At 37.0% G+C, this 15,414-nt stretch overlaps 2 protein-coding genes across 3 annotated transcripts; both read left to right on the plus strand.

The window, feature by feature from the left end:
- Positions 1–77: 77 nt before the first annotated feature.
- Positions 78–1,103, plus strand: LOC113713324 (dirigent protein 6-like). Its single transcript, XM_027237026.2, has one exon. The coding sequence runs from the start codon at positions 244–246 to the stop codon at positions 793–795; it is 552 nt and encodes a 183-aa protein (XP_027092827.2). The 5' UTR covers positions 78–243; the 3' UTR covers positions 796–1,103.
- A 1,008-nt stretch (positions 1,104–2,111) lies between these two features.
- Positions 2,112–15,053, plus strand: LOC113713322 (exocyst complex component SEC3A-like). 2 transcript variants are annotated; one of them, XM_027237023.2, is made up of 25 exons: positions 2,112–2,433; positions 3,736–3,806; positions 4,415–4,495; positions 4,606–4,673; positions 4,775–4,877; positions 5,426–5,574; positions 6,018–6,135; positions 6,644–6,748; positions 7,382–7,483; positions 7,594–7,731; positions 8,410–8,538; positions 8,622–8,702; positions 8,799–8,873; positions 9,510–9,683; positions 9,775–9,928; positions 10,009–10,073; positions 11,201–11,371; positions 11,456–11,535; positions 12,163–12,244; positions 12,565–12,662; positions 12,766–12,874; positions 12,982–13,050; positions 13,950–14,015; positions 14,084–14,173; positions 14,601–15,053. In XM_027237023.2, exons 1-25 carry the CDS (start codon positions 2,256–2,258, stop codon positions 14,709–14,711), a joined length of 2,667 nt encoding a protein of 888 aa, XP_027092824.2. In that variant the 5' UTR covers positions 2,112–2,255; the 3' UTR covers positions 14,712–15,053. The 2 variants fall into 2 exon arrangements, with proteins under 2 accessions (XP_027092824.2, XP_027092825.2); XM_027237024.2 differs by lacking the exons at positions 14,084–14,173; positions 14,601–15,053 and having other exon boundaries at positions 13,870–13,990.
- Positions 15,054–15,414: the final 361 nt, after the last annotated feature.

The following is a 15,414-nucleotide window of genomic DNA, read 5'->3' on the forward strand; positions in this document are numbered from 1 at the left end:
GACTTGCTGTATGTTGTGCTTTTTATCCGAATCTAATGGCTGTTATTATATTGCAATTGGTTTTGACCTCCTTCTTTCCTCCACTTGTATAGATTGAAAGATGTTAGAGGATTAGGAAAGTAAGTGAAGGTGGATTAGGTGGCCAAAACACAGCAAAAACACTAAGAACGGATGTATTAAGGTAGCTCTAACACAAGCTAAACAAATGGCAATGCAACAAACTTTCAAGCTCTCCGCATAATTATGCTTCCAAGGGTCATATTCTGTATTGCGGTTTCTTTAGCTGTAATAGCAGTAGCACTCCTGGCATTGCTCTCTCCCTTACCGCATAGAAAGCCGGCCAAGGACTCCAGGCCCTGGTTGGCCTTATCTCTGTACATTCAACAGCCCAAAATCGGTGGCTCAAATTTGCACTCAGTGGCCCCGTCAGATGCCGGAGCCCTGGTCTTTCATCGCACCCTCACAGAGGGACCTGAGAACACTTCCAGGGTGGTTGGAAAAGCTCAAGGCTTCATAATTCCCATTGATCATTTCGCCCATTCACCGTTCAACATTATTTACCTCACGTTCAACTCCCACAAGCACTCTGGCAGCCTTAGTATTCAGGCCAAGGAGTTAGCCAACAAGGAGAACAAGGAGCTGATGGTTGTTGGTGGAACAGGCTCTTTTGCTTTTGCTCGAGGCCTCGCCATTTTTGCACAAACAGATAAGCAGGGATCATCTCATTCAGACGCAACTTATCATGTAAAACTGCACTTGAAATTCCCTAATCGGTCCCAGATCATACCTGGATGATGAAACGCTACTTCTTGTTGGGACTTCATTTTGTTCTTGATTTCTTGGATTGTAGCTCATCCTATATTGCTGCGGAAAATTTAATCATATACATGAAGGAGATTCTCCATCATCTGTCGCTGACTTTAACACACACCGTATCTTGAGCTGAAGTGTACCCCAAGTCAGCAGGCATGCGTCACAGTTTAATCAAAGGGAACGAGATTTGCTGCTTGCCTGATACTTGCACCTAAGATCAATGATGCAGTGAAAAGGATCCAATGTAAAACTACAATCTGAACACTTCAATATACAAAATTTGATGCTTCCTTTTTTTTTTTTTCCTGTCCTTTACATTATCATGAGCTGAGAAGATTTTTCAACACAGACCTGAGAAGGTTGAATTAATAATTGCAAAAAAGTTATGGAATAAGTTGACAGAAAAGGTTCTTTTTTGTTCGGCAGAGGACAGAAAGTAGTTCAAGTATATTGTAATAGCACTCCCAGGCACCCCATTACCTATCAAGACGGTACTTAACGAAGCATTTACGGTATGGTGCGCCAAAATACAAAGAAATGTGTTAATGAATGTCAATGATGATCAACAGAAAGCTCTTTACTTGTAGATTAAACAGATGATTTCATAAATATGCTTTTCAATTACGCTTTTACATCGTATATATCTCATCACCAAAAATAATATTACGGTGAGTAATATAAAAATGTTTTCCAAATAATTTTCAGCTCAAATGGACTAACTTTTTTTTTTGCAACAACCATGGAAAATCTCAAAATAGTAAGAAGTTTGCTTTCAAGGGGAAAAAAAAGGCAAGACTATGTATAGCATTCCATAAAAAAGAAAAAGTTGAAAAACGACGCTTCACCGTAATCTACACGTTATGGATTTAAGCCATTAAAAGGGGTAAGTGAAGAATAACTTTTGATCTTCTTCATTTAAAAAAAAATAGTAAAAAAAATAAAAATTATGTAACTCTCACGATCTCACCTCAATATGCAAAACAAATTTTATCGTCTCTAATTTTCTAGTTACTTATTATTCGTTTTGTTCTTGGTTTCTCAGAGAACTAAAATATTACAAAATGGTTTTAGGAAAATCGTTTTTGTCGACTCTAAATAGCATTTCTAAAATGATATTGAAAAAAAAACCAAGTAAAAATGGAAAAGAAAACAAATAGAGAAGCTTAGGAGCCGACGTCTAAATGGCCCGACCCGCTTTTCTGGTTACGGTTGTGCACACAGTACACGCAGCAAATGGCGTAACGAATAGTCCACGTACCATTTGGCGCGTGCTCCAAGTCCAAATAACTGATGAACGACGTCGCTGTACATTTTCCTTAATCCACTACTGCTCCTATCTAATTCCTCGTCTCTTTCATCCAGTTTTTTCCACCTGTGAGCTGAGACAATTGTGCGAAGCTTGAGGATTTACGCCAACAGAAGAACGAAACTCTGCCGGAATCATGGCGAAATCGAGCGCCGACGATGAGGAGCTCCGGAGAGCATGCGAAGCTGCCATCGAAGGCACCAAGCAGAAGGTCGTAATGTCGATCCGAGTCGCCAAAAGCCGCGGGATCTGGGGCAAATCTGCCAAATTAGGCCGCGGTCAGATGGCTAAACCTAGGGTTCTCGCCATCTCCAGTACGTCCACATTTTCCTTAATCACTTTCCCGCGTTTTCACTTTCCACTTTCCTTAAGTTCAATTTCGGAGCTAGCTGGTTTAATTTTCATTTTTAATTTTTGAAGCAAATGAAATCACCTTTGTGGAAGTTGGGGTATTAATTTGATGCGTGCTTGGTATAATTCATGTAAGGAACAAGTCAATAGGCTGTGAAGGATTCTCTGATTGTGATGTCGTAAGTTTTGGTAGAGTTTAGATGGTTGTTGTAAGTCAGCTCATGAATTGTTAAGGAATAATGATATGCAGTTTGATAACTTTAACCTACTGCGTAGCATGTCTTCGGAGCTTCGGGTTCGAGAAGCTATCCATTTTAGTGCTTGACTCCAAATTTTGTCCCATACCAAGCCCCCAGTTTAGAGGTGGGATTACCTGCTCCAGGGCAGAAATGTGTCGAGTGGCTTAACCAATAATTGTGACTGGTGAAACTGAAGTGTCTCGGTTTAAAATGCTTCTATTAGTGTGTACTACAATGACGGTATATAGGGTTTTTATATTAATAAAGGTCACTTTTCACTCATGGCATAAAGTGCTTACTGATTATTACCTCGAAATGAATGCTCTGAGACGTGCAGCTGCTAGAACTTCTGAATGCTCTCAAGTTTTTACCTAGAACTTCTGAATTAGCATGAATTTGTCAGGTGATTGATTAGCATGAAAGGATCAGTCATTCTTTCTTTTCACAAGAAATATCCCTACAATCTATCATAACTCGCGCACATGCCAAAGATGACTTGGTCAGCAAAGTATTTTTACAAATTTAATAACTCTAGGTTTGGTAAACCTAGTGACTCTGGATTCTTGAAGACAGAGGGAAGTTAAGGAATCATAGATGAAACCTTGGCCATTGGAAAAATTGGCCTTCAATAGGTAAGTCCTAGTGGGTACACAATAGTATCACAATGAAAACAAGATAAAACATGTGAAAATATCTCATAAGCAACAGATTGAGGAATGCAGAGTTGGTGGTGTTTTACTGCCACTCATTCTTGTTTGTGTTACTGCATTACGTGTCAAAGTTTCCGTTACTCGGTTAGTGTTTGTGCACCGTCAACCAAAAAATCATCACCTTATCTCCTTTAGATTATGCTATCCCTAATCTTTGTCCGTAGTCTTTGTGACTCGGAAAAGACATATCAAGACGGAATGAAAATTGGTTGACCCTGTTCATATGAACGCTTGAAACTTCAATATCCCCCCATTCATTTACAAGTCCGTTTATAACTAATTCAAAAATTTAGCTTACTTCATGTGTTTTCTGCAGCCAAGGCAAAAGGCCAGCGGACTAAAGCATTTTTACGTGTCCTAAAGTATTCCACTGGAGGAGTTCTCGAGGTAATCTTCCACACTCTTTTCTTCATTTGCTGCTTCATACCTGGCTTCTTCTCTCTTTGGAAAAAAAATTTTTTTTTTTGGGGGGGGGGGGGGGGGGGAGAGGGGTGCAGGCCTCATACACATCAAGCTATTCAAAAGTGTGGTCAATGGGTTCCATTCCACTGTGCTAAAAATTAATAAAGTCTTCATACTGATTTCTGCCACTGACAATCTGAGGTTGCTTGAAACATGTGAACTTGCCATGTCTTTAGAGACTACCGTTAGTAATATGTTACAAATGCTCCAAGTGTGTATTGTTGTTTTGTTATATTCTAGCAACTGGGACAAGAGAGGAAAAAACTCAATTATGTGCTTTGGATGCCACCAATTGCCAGCTCATATGACAGTTTGTGGCCTTACATTAAGTTGTGAAATAGGTAAAAGAGAGCCATGGTCAAAGAGAGTCATTTTTCTGGAACTCATGGCAGCAGTCAAAAAAACGGGTGGGTCCCGTATTTTACGAATAGAGAGGAATGACGTGTAGAAGATAGAAAGACAGTTTCTATGACAAAGTGCATGTATGTAATTTTACTTTAAGCTGATAAAAGCAATTTTTTCTGCTCCTGTAGCCTGCAAAATTGTACAAGCTGAAGCATCTTTCAAAGGTTGAGGTTGTAACAAATGACCCCAGTGGATGCACATTTATGCTGGTATTGATCAAAACACATCTAGTGGGAAAATTTTTTTATTTTTGTTATTGCCCAAATCCCGCGCTAAAAAAAGTTTCCGACTTTATTTTGGATTGATCGCATTCCTGCAGGGCTTTGATAACCTTAGGAGTCAGAGTGTTTCTCCACCTCAGTGGACCATGCGCAATGTTGATGATAGGTACCTTATGAGTCCTCGGCCCAAAAATACCTTATTAGGTTTTGAAGTATTGTAACAATTATCTCCATTTTGTCTCAAGTCTTTGATATACTATTTTGCAGGAATCGCCTACTGATGTGCATTTTAAACATCTGCAAAGATGTATTAGGTCGTCTTCCCAAAGTTGTTGGCATAGATGTTGTGGAGATGGCTCTTTGGGCTAAGGTATTTTCTCCCGGTAGCTCAGGAAAAACTCGTTCTTTATTTATTTGGTTTTATTTTTCCTTCTATAATTTATCTTGTACTGGTTGAGTAAATATTTTCTTTTGTCCTGAAACCTTTCAGCTATTCATCATTATTGTTTGCTGTAAGATGCTGCGAACTTTATGAATTTATCTATCTGAGAAGGCATTGTAGAAGTTCTTGACTTTATTTGCAGATGTGACTGTAATTGAACTCTTTTTACTTGGTCCGCTTCCTTTAAGATTACCAATCAACTGGGTTCTGCATGTTGGCATTTATGAAACACAGCAACAATTATTATGTGAAGTTAGTTTTCTACATGAATTATGACTTTAAAATGAAATCTCTGTCCTGATTGGATATTTGTATTGAGCAATATGGGAAGAGGACTGTGTTTAAGCTTCAGGTAGATTCTTTTATGTCAATTTTAATTTTTTTTGGCTGAATAGGTTAGATGCTTATTAACTTTCGTATATGGTGATGAGTAACCTATTATCTTCAAATGCTTTTGACTATTTGAACTTGAACAGGAAAATACTCCCACTATTCCTAAACAACTAGGGAATCAACAAGATGGGCCGGTTGAAGTTGCAGGGGCTGAAGGTGACATGAAAGTGACAGTTGAAAAAGAACTTGTTTCACAAGCAGAGGAAGAGGATATGGAGGCCCTTTTAGGCACGTACGTATGTTTATTTTCTTTCACGGATATTGACTTTATGGTGTATAAATCTGTGTTTATGTGCCCGTATATGCCTAATTCATGTGAAACATAATGCGAATTGCATTGTAGAAATCTCCTTTCATTTTTACACATGTAGCAGTAAAAAGAAAAAAGATACACAAGATAATAGATTTTATTGGTCAGTTATAGATTGACTTGTAGATCTCTGGGCAATGGATACTTGGAACTTTTCTTGCTTGTAATGTTGTTTTCTGTGCACTTATTCTCCTTTGTAACTATTCTTAGCTTGATTCTGTGCATCTTTGCTCTATTTTTGGGCTGAACTTCAACATGAGAAACAAGCTACCTGAGAAGCCAGTATGCACTGGGTCTTGAGAGCATTCTTTTGTACCATTTTAGTCTAATGATGCTAATAGTTAGACTGATCATGTCATTTGCAGCTATGTCATGGGTATTGGTGAAGCTGAAGCATTTTCTGAGCGATTAAAGCGAGAACTTCAAGCTTTGGAAGCAGCAAATGTGCATGCTATTTTGGAAAATGTGCCTTTAATGGACGAGGTTAGATTTTGAATAAATTTCTTGAATAGTTTCTAAAGGCCTATTAGAGCATATGGCCAAATTCTGTTGGTTGTTCTGCTATTGATTGCAATTGTTTCCCTTCTTTTGCTTAATGGTAAGTTTAACCTTGATTTAGTATGAGACAATAGATCATGAATGTAGATCTTTACAGTCTCACTGTTTGTATGTTAGCCCAGTACTTATGTCACGATATCTCCTCTGATAAGCTTGCGGCAATGAAGATATTTAATCTCATTGTATTCTTCATTACCTAACAATACATTTCATCATGATGATTTTTTACTTTTCATGTTCAATAGTTGACTTCCATTGGCCTCCAGAGTTTGTTCTGTTTCTGTCCTTGGAATCTGAAACTGTTTACAATACTTTTCATCCTTTCTAGCGGACTGCATTGTGATAGCTATGGTAGTTAATGTTTTGATCTGTTGCCTGAGTTCTTTGTTCTCCAAACCAATACATATTATTTGGTCTCCCAAATCGTCTGCAGGTATTGCAGGGACTGGAGTCTGCCACTAATTGTGTTGAGGACATGGATGAATGGTTGGGCATTTTCAATGTAAAGCTCAGACACATGAGAGAGGATATTGAATCGGTGAGTACATCTTAGAAATTGAGCTGAGATTTCTAAATGTTTCTGTATTGTTTGCTTTGCCTTTGTTTAAAATCTTTTTAGTTACCTAAATTTACATAATTCAGTTGCATCTCTGCTTATTCTATTGATTTTACCTGGGAAGTGAATTTCACTGTATCCTGTGCAGCTATTGGTATTTGTCTTAATTGACCTGATTTCAGTGGTATTCTTTTAATAGCTAGAAGCACTGGTGAGTTGTTCTTGTTTGTTATACTTTACTTTTATCTTAATTTTTTTCCTTAAAAAATGTACTTTTTGGAAAGTAGCATGTGGGTGCTTTTTCCGAAAGAACTTATATTTATTAAAGCACATAACTAAACTTTCAAATTTTTGAATAGCCTTTTAATAATAGGCCTTTTTGTTTGACTTGATTGTGCTTCTATCAGCAATATGTGTTTCATTTGTTCAAGTCCTGAGGGTCAGAAAGCTTCATTGCACAAGATGAGCTGTCTTTCTAGTTGCTACTTGCAAAGTCATCACTATTTTATGTCATTTGATATTTAAATTAGTCCACGCTGGAAAATAATAGTACTTTATGCTTTCTAAGGGGCATGTTGAAGTTCTAATGATCTGCATTTTTCTGTCTGTGGGCAGATAGAGACTCGCAATAACAAGCTTGAAATGCATTCTGTGAACAACAAATCATTGGTTGAGGAACTTGATAAGCTTCTTGAAAGATTGTGCATCCCTTCTGAGGTACTTCCACATTTTAATTATGTTGTGGTATCAGCAATCCTTGTTTGAGTTATAAAAGTCTATTTTGTCAATTATCAAATTTGGTAGTTATTATGTTCATTTTGTTGCAGTATGCAGCATGTCTAACAGGTGGTTCCTTTGATGAGGCAAGGATGCTTCAAAATATTGAAGCATGTGAATGGTTAACTAATGCTTTGCGCAGCCTTGAAGTTCCTAGCTTGGATCCTTGCTATGCAGATATGCGTGCTGTATGTAAACTTCTTTGGACCTTTTTGCATATACTGTTATGTTTAAATTTGTCATTTGGTGGTAGTTGTAGTTATGATCCTTGACATGGATATGTATTTCTGAACAGTTAAGGGCTCTGGGTTGATCGATTAAGAACATAACAAAAAGTATTTCAGCGGACTAGACAGCTATGACTTTTTTTTTCTTTCTTTTTGGGTTAGCTTAGCATGCTACACAGTGAGATGATAGTATGCAGGATTTAGTGACAGAATTTGTAAATTATAGGGATTCAGTAGAGGACGCCCTTTAGCAAATCATGTATGTGATGATAGACATGAATCTCTTGCAGTACCTGGGACCTCTGGCTCTTGAAAAATCAATTATAGCTTGTGCCTTTGGAATTAATTTTTAACATGATCATCTGCCCCAGAAATCCTGGTGTTTGTGCTTAAAATGTGGGGTAAAGAAAAGAAAGTAATTTCTCTTGATCACCTAGCAAAGATTAAGGTTTTTTTCTTTTTTATTTTTATTATATTTTTTGAGTGATGTCAAGGTTTTAGTTGTTGTGCAGCAAATGATTACATGTTAATTTTGTAAAAAAAGTGCAGCGTTTATCTACTTTCTGAAGAAATGCGAAGTATCATGAAAACTTCTAGATTTTGGTTTACCTTACGAGAATTATGAGTGACTTCTATCAGGTAAGAGAAAAGCGCGCGGAACTGGACAAGTTGAAGAGTACTTTTGTTCGGAGAGCATCTGAGTTCTTGAGAAACTATTTTGCTAGCTTGGTGGATTTCATGATAAGTGACAAGAGTTATTTCTCTCAGGTATTCTTGTAGGAATTCTGCTTTGCAGTGATAATCAATGTCCTGAAGCTAATACTGAATTTTCTGTTCACTTGATTAAACAGCGTGGACAATTGAAGAGGCCGGATCATGCAGATCTGCGGTATAAGTGCAGGACATATGCTCGCCTTCTGCAACACTTGAAGGTCTGCTGAAGTGTTCAATTGGGTTGATGAATTGCCAGTTGTGAGGTGTTATACTTTTGCTCACTTTGATGTTTTGTTCTGTCCTTTCATTTGCAGAGTCTCGATAAAAATTGCCTTGGTCCATTGCGGAAAGCTTACTGTAGCTCCCTTAATTTACTATTGCGCCGTGAGGTGGGAAAACTTATCTTTGTGCAAATGATTCCTTCAATTGTAGTTAATGATGTTTCTGTGTGAAAATTGCTTGGATTTAGATTTCATGTCTCATAGTGTAGTATTTCTTTATTGATCTGTGTGATGATTGTAATTAAGAACTTAAGTATCAGAATAATTAAGCTATTTGCGAGAATCTGATTTTATTTTTCTGATCATTGGTTGTCTACTGTATTGGTGTCAAAGCATTTTGATGTTACTTCTATACAAGTTTCATGGTCCAGGATACCTGTGCCCTTGGGGAACTAATAGTTGGCAATAATTTGCCAGTAGTGATATCTATGTTACTGTCTAATTTGAACATCTCGCTTTGCTGCCCTTCGAGAATGACTGTGATTATTGGATCTTTGTATGGTATAGTTCACACTAAATTACTGAATAAATGAATTATGTCTAGTTGTATCTTAAATTTTTTGCTCTTTCAAATTGCTAAGCTGGGTCATTTTTTATTTGATTTGTGTATTTTGCGTATCCCATCTTAGATTATCACAAGAAGCAAATCAAGAAATAGTGGAAGAAAGTTTTATAGTAATAGAGTTATAAATTGTGAGTTTGTTACATGGAGTTTGAATGGTCTCTTAATACTTACCTTTATAGGCTCGTGAATTTGCCAATGAGCTTCGTGCGAGTACCAAAGCATCGCGAAATCCTACTGTATGGCTTGAAGGTTCAACGGGTTCCAGTCAAAATGTGAACAATGCAGACACCTCTACGGTTTCAGAAGCTTATGCGAAAATGCTCACTATATTTATCCCACTTCTTGTGGATGAGGTTTTTGCTCTAATTGATAACTTCTCTTCCCTCCCTCTCTCTGAGGACATGTCATCTTCACAGATAAACATGTTTATTGCCTTAATTTCAGAGTTCATTCTTTGCACACTTTATGTGCTTTGAAGTTCCAGCACTTGTTCCACCAGGAGGCCTTGCCAATGGAAAAGGTGGGCCCAATGACAATGATGATGGAAATGATGATGACTTGGGCATCTTGGACATTGATGACAATGACAGCAAATCTGGTAAGTTTACCTATAGGGTTCTCCATTTTTGTCAGGCATCCACTTGAAGTTTGCTTCAATTATCTTTTGTCATTCTGTAGGTAAAAGTACTGCAGAGCTGGAGGCACTAAATGAATCACTTCGTGATTTGCTTGACGGAATACAGGTATCTTATTTATGCAATCGCTGAGCTTCCCTTTGAATGACAGATGAGGGGTTAAAAGTAATCATGAATCCTGAAATCTTCGAAATGAAATTGCTTTTAGAAAATGTTTCTGTCACCATGGATGTCTGACATTATATAGGATACTTAAGCATCGTCAGCATTCTGTTTAGAGGTGATATATGTTCATCCACTGCATTAGCACTTTATTAGTGTCTGTAGCTCATAAAATGTCACATGTAAGATATTTGGGAGGATTTTGTGGACTCAGAGCATATGGTTCTTGCTAACCTTTATTGGCATTATAGTTTAATTTAGACAGATAATTGTTGTACAGTCAAATGATTTTTCAACATTAAATGTATTGCAATGCTTTCTTTTTGTTTGTTGCTAGGCATCTTGATTAGAAGTGCCTCTGTGCTTATAGGTTCTTTATTCATTAGCGAAACCTGAGCGAAAGCCACAGCGAGACAGACAAATCAAACAACTTAAAGGAATAGATAGGTGTATTTACTGCGTCTCCCACAAAATAAAAATAAATAGGTGAATTGGATATTAAGGTTGCAGAATTCGTGCATTCGCTTACATTCCAAGTCTAGAAAGACTTGAACAAGCTACAAATTGGTAGAATTTTCATACGAGGATAAAAGATTTCTACACACCAACAGCAACTCAAGTTCACTGATCCAGAAAACATTTACTGGTATTTCAGTTGGTATGTTGGTTTAATGAAGTAGACTGAAGTCCAATCCCATCTCAGGAATGCGTTGCTGGTTTATGTCTGAGTGTAGAACTGAAGGTCTTTGAAATAATTCATGTGGGAACAAGTCACCTGGTTTCTCTTGTTCTCTAGCCTTTCAAAGAGACTATGCTTTCAAATTCTTTTCATCCTCACAGATGGCGTTTATGATCAAACTATTGTTCGCTTGATTGGATCTTCTTACGCTTTGCATAGTCACCAATAATGGGCATGAAGTCCTTTTTTTCCCTTTCAAATTTTCTTAGTGTTGCTTCTTGGGAGCAAAGGAATTTTGAGTTTACTGTGTATATAGCTACGCATTCATAATAGAAGTTCCAATTTTGTTCTAAATGCAATATTTTCTTTTTCTGGCTCTCCCTTGGATATTTAGGAAGACTTCTATGCTGTGGTGGATTGGGCATACAAGATTGATCCCTTGCGCTGCATATCAATGCATGGAATAACAGAACGTTATATTTCTGGTCAAAAAGCTGATGCAGCAGGCTTTGTACGCCTATTGCTTGATGATTTGGAATCTAGAATTTCTATGCAGTTTGGCCGGGTGAGTTGCAGCCTGCTAAATTTGTACTGTATACCTATGTATTTAATGTTATTTTGATTAATTTCGTTGAACACTATGCTGCAGTTTGTGGAGGAGGCTTGTCACCAGATTGAAAGAAATGAGCGAAATGTTAGGCAGGTTGGAGTTTTGTCATATATACCAAGGTAGATTGAATTGTGTTTAATGCTAAATTAATATTTTGAAGGATATCCATTTCTCTACCAACTTAAGTAGTTCTTCATAGTTAATAATTATTCTTATGAACATAGTAATTCTTCATTCTTATTGTGTGATCTGGTGATTCTTTTGAATGAATTTTTGGTGTTCTCCTTGATCTCAGCATTCAGACTCTGCTGCTTAATTATAAAAATGTGCATGATTACCTTATGACTCTACAGACTCTGCTACTCAATTATAAAAATGTGCATGATTACCTTATGTGTTCTCCTTGATCTCAGCATTGAGACTCTCCTGCTAAATTATAAAAATGTGCATGATTACCTTATGTCTCTCCAATATAGTTCTTCATAGTTAATAAATGTTCTTATGAACATAGTAATTCTTCATTCTGATTATGTGATCTGGTTATTCTTTTGAATTTTTGGTGTTCTCCTTGATCTCAGTATTGAGAAGTTGCTGCTCAATTATAAATGTACATGATTATCTTATTTCTCTAGAACGCTAGCTCTGTAAATTTTTTTTAACCTTGAATTCTAGTTCTATGCTAAATTTGTCGTAGCGATGTTGACTACTACATGCATTACCACTGGGTTTATATACCTTCTATGTAGATTTGCTACTCTTGCAACTCGCATGGAACAGTACATCCAGGGACAATCCAGGGATTTGGTTGATCAGGCGTACACAAAATTTGTAAGTTCTGGCTCACGCAACAGTATACTCAATTGAATTGTTATCTGGATGCCTAAATATGTAAATGGACTCTGCCACATCCCAAATTTTTGGTGAAGTACGCAATTAAGAAATGAAGAAATATGATTAAGCCTTGGCTGTTTGGCTTGTCAAAATATGACAAACTTGTTGATAGAAAAATGAGTTGTCCTTATGTCTTGTTTTCTTTTGTTGACATGTTTTTGTTCTCCATTTAGTGTTGATATGATTTGGCTTTTTGGGTATTCTTGGGTTGCACAGCTTTTATGATTGAGATTTATGGGAAAAAATCATTTTGACAGGTTACAATAATGTTTGTGACTTTGGACAAGATCGGGCAGGCTGACCCAAAGTATGCAGATATTTTGCTTCTAGAAAACTATGCCGCATTTCAAAATAGGTACCCTAAGGCAAAATGCAAAATACACAGTTGCATGAATTGCAGATCTACTGCCTTTGTGGATTGGTAATTTCACACACTAACTAAAATTATTTACTTCCAGTCTGTATGACCTTGCAAATGTTGTGCCCACTTTAGCCAAATTCTATCACCAAGCAAGTGAAGCTTATGAACAAGCCTGCACACGCTTTATTAGTACAATTATATATTATGTAAGTATCCTTTCTTGATTCTTGAAATATTTAAGATTTCATGTAAAATGATCCTGCTTCTGTATTCACTTAGCTTATGCTTGTTTTGGAAACTTCCTTTGTTGCAGCAATTTGAACGTCTGTTCCAGTTTGCTCGAAGAATTGAGGACTTAATGTACACAATCACACCAGAAGAGGTTTGCATATATTCCATTTTATCTAATACTTATCTGTCCACAAAGGCTATATTACAAGAATTTTGATCTTTCCTTCAAAAATTATTTGTAGTTGATCAAATACACAGTATGGTGGTGAGTGTTATAAACATTAATCCCTCCTTTGCTATCTCTCTATTTGGTTGTCCCTTTTTTCTTGCTGTTTGGGGGGGGGGGGTGTTTGGTGGTGGTGTTTCGGGGTGTCAGCGTTGGAAGGAACTAATTTTTAAGCACAGGAAGATTCTACTTTGTAGAGTCAATTTGATTCTTCTTTCAGAACCTTTTTAATAATGTGAAATTCTCATTGTAAAAAATGGGCGTAACCCTCTTGTTTTAGCATCCTTCTTTAGGTGCATTCTCCTCTGCTAAGCAAATAGGTTATGTGCTACCACTAATTCCTCAGTGTAGGTCCAGGATAATGCTTTGTTCCATGGCCTTGTAATTTTGGGTTTCATGTTGATTTTATGTTATTCTTTAGGTGCACTTTTTTACCATCTTATTTGTAATCTTAAGTAGTTTTGTTAGTGCTCTGAAAAGTTTACAAAACTTGGATGGTTTTTTACTTAAGGTTAAATGACCTGGTTTTAGCACTAAAGAGAACAAAGGGAAAAGCAACAACATCTGTGAGATAGACCATAATAACAGTGTGCATAAAGGTAGACAACCTGGACAGACTGCTACAGGCATTCTCAACTGGATTAGATGCTATCTTGGCTCAGTCTCACAGTATATGTTTTCTTTTATGTGGTTTTCTTTGAAACTGTGAATTCAGTAGCCGAAATGTAATGGAGTTGCTTTTAGGCCTTGTAGTCCTGAAGCCTTGGGATTTTTAACTCAAGCATTGTTGAACGCCTTATGGATGATGTATTTTGAAATGTCAGATCCCATTCCAGCTTGGATTGTCGAAGATGGATCTCAGAAAGGTGGTAAAATCCAGCTTATCTGGGGTAAGTCTGTGGATTAATGCTCTACTTTTCCTCCATTTTTCGATGACAATGAGTTCATGTCTGCACAGGTTGACAAGGCCATTGCTACAATGTATAAGAAGTTGCAAAAGAACCTGACCTCGGAGGAGTTGTTGCCTTCATTATGGGATAAATGCAAGGTATGGACTGGAATTTTTTTTTTTGTTACCTCCTGGATTTGGCATGATGTGTAATTGTTTTGTAATGCTTCTGGCTAGATTAGTAGCCGGGACATCAGGAGTTTTTATTTGCGCTTGTGTTACTCAGAAGGTTATCCGCCTTTACTTCCCTGTCATCTGTTTTCCTTGTTCCCATCTGAAGATTTACTTTTTCTTCTTGGGACTATATCGTGTGTGTTTTTGTATGTGTGTGTGTGTGTGTGTGTTTTTTTTTTTTTTTTTTTTTTTTGGTGTTCTTCAAAGGTAAGATGTTGCTCATTGATTAATTATTTTGTGAAATAATTTATGGATGCCATTCCCGGATTTCTCTTCTTTTAACTTGGGTAAGGTAACGTTATGATTAATCCTCTAGAAAATCTAATATATTATTTTTTGCACTCATTTTCAGAAGGAGTTCCTGGACAAGTATGACAGTTTTGCCCAACTTGTAGCTAAGATCTACCCTTCTGAGAACATCCCATCGGTGAAAGAAATGAGTGAACTTTTGGCATCCATGTAAAGCAGATGCTCTTTGTAAAATTTAGCTGTTTTTTTTTTATTTTTTATTGTAGTGTAAAGTCGTGTTTACCATAGTCAGTTATTCCCTAAATTTATTCCGTGAATATAGAAATATTAGTTGCGGCAACACAGTGTGAAGTTTGAACAGAGCAAGCAGCGTGTATGATTCGTTGAAGCATAATTTTTGGTTTGTTAGGTTATTTTTTGACATCATCCTTGTGTCCTACCTTGGATTGTAAAGGGAAATTGTAGCGTAATAAGCTGTATCTTTTCTTTATCCTACTCGGTTATGTTCATGGACTTCATGTTACTGTATCATTTATGTGAGTTAATTTTAAGTGCATTTATCTGTTTGATGTTACCAAAACCCCCGGCCTCTTGTTGAGCGGGACGAAAGACGATCGTCTGAAACATATGTACTTTTCTCATGCGGATCAATTCTAATTGTTCCGGAATAATGTGGTGAAGTGATCAAAGCCAATTAACATTGTGCATTTTCTTTTCGCTTCTTAACACTGCATTTTCTGCGTAACTTTTGACACCAAGTATTGCGGATTAAAGAAATTGTTACGGGTCAAATTTCTTTCCTTGGTTCTAGCTTCTAGGTTTCTGACCAGAAAAGTGCTGTAGTAGATTAAGCTCTGATCAATTCTCAGCTTGCCTTTCTTTCGGGGACCCGAAAGAGATTTTTTTTACTACAATTC

Source organism: Coffea arabica, chromosome 10c (genome assembly GCF_036785885.1).
Source record: "Coffea arabica cultivar ET-39 chromosome 10c, Coffea Arabica ET-39 HiFi, whole genome shotgun sequence".
Classification (NCBI taxonomy): Eukaryota; Viridiplantae; Streptophyta; class Magnoliopsida; order Gentianales; family Rubiaceae; genus Coffea; species Coffea arabica.

What these genes read in the sequence shown, in the direction of transcription:
- LOC113713324 (XM_027237026.2), top strand. Translation starts at nt 244, where the DNA reads ATGCTTCCAAGGGTCATATTCTGTATTGCGGTTTCTTTAGCTGTAATA.
- LOC113713322 (XM_027237023.2), top strand. Translation starts at nt 2,256, where the DNA reads ATGGCGAAATCGAGCGCCGACGATGAGGAGCTCCGGAGAGCATGCGAA. An exon ending in CCACTGGAGGAGTTCTCGAG is followed by an intron (nt 3,807 to 4,414) that starts GTAATCTTCCAC and finishes CTGCTCCTGTAG; the next exon opens with CCTGCAAAATTGTACAAGCT. An exon ending in ATGTGCCTTTAATGGACGAG is followed by an intron (nt 6,136 to 6,643) that starts GTTAGATTTTGA and finishes AATCGTCTGCAG; the next exon opens with GTATTGCAGGGACTGGAGTC.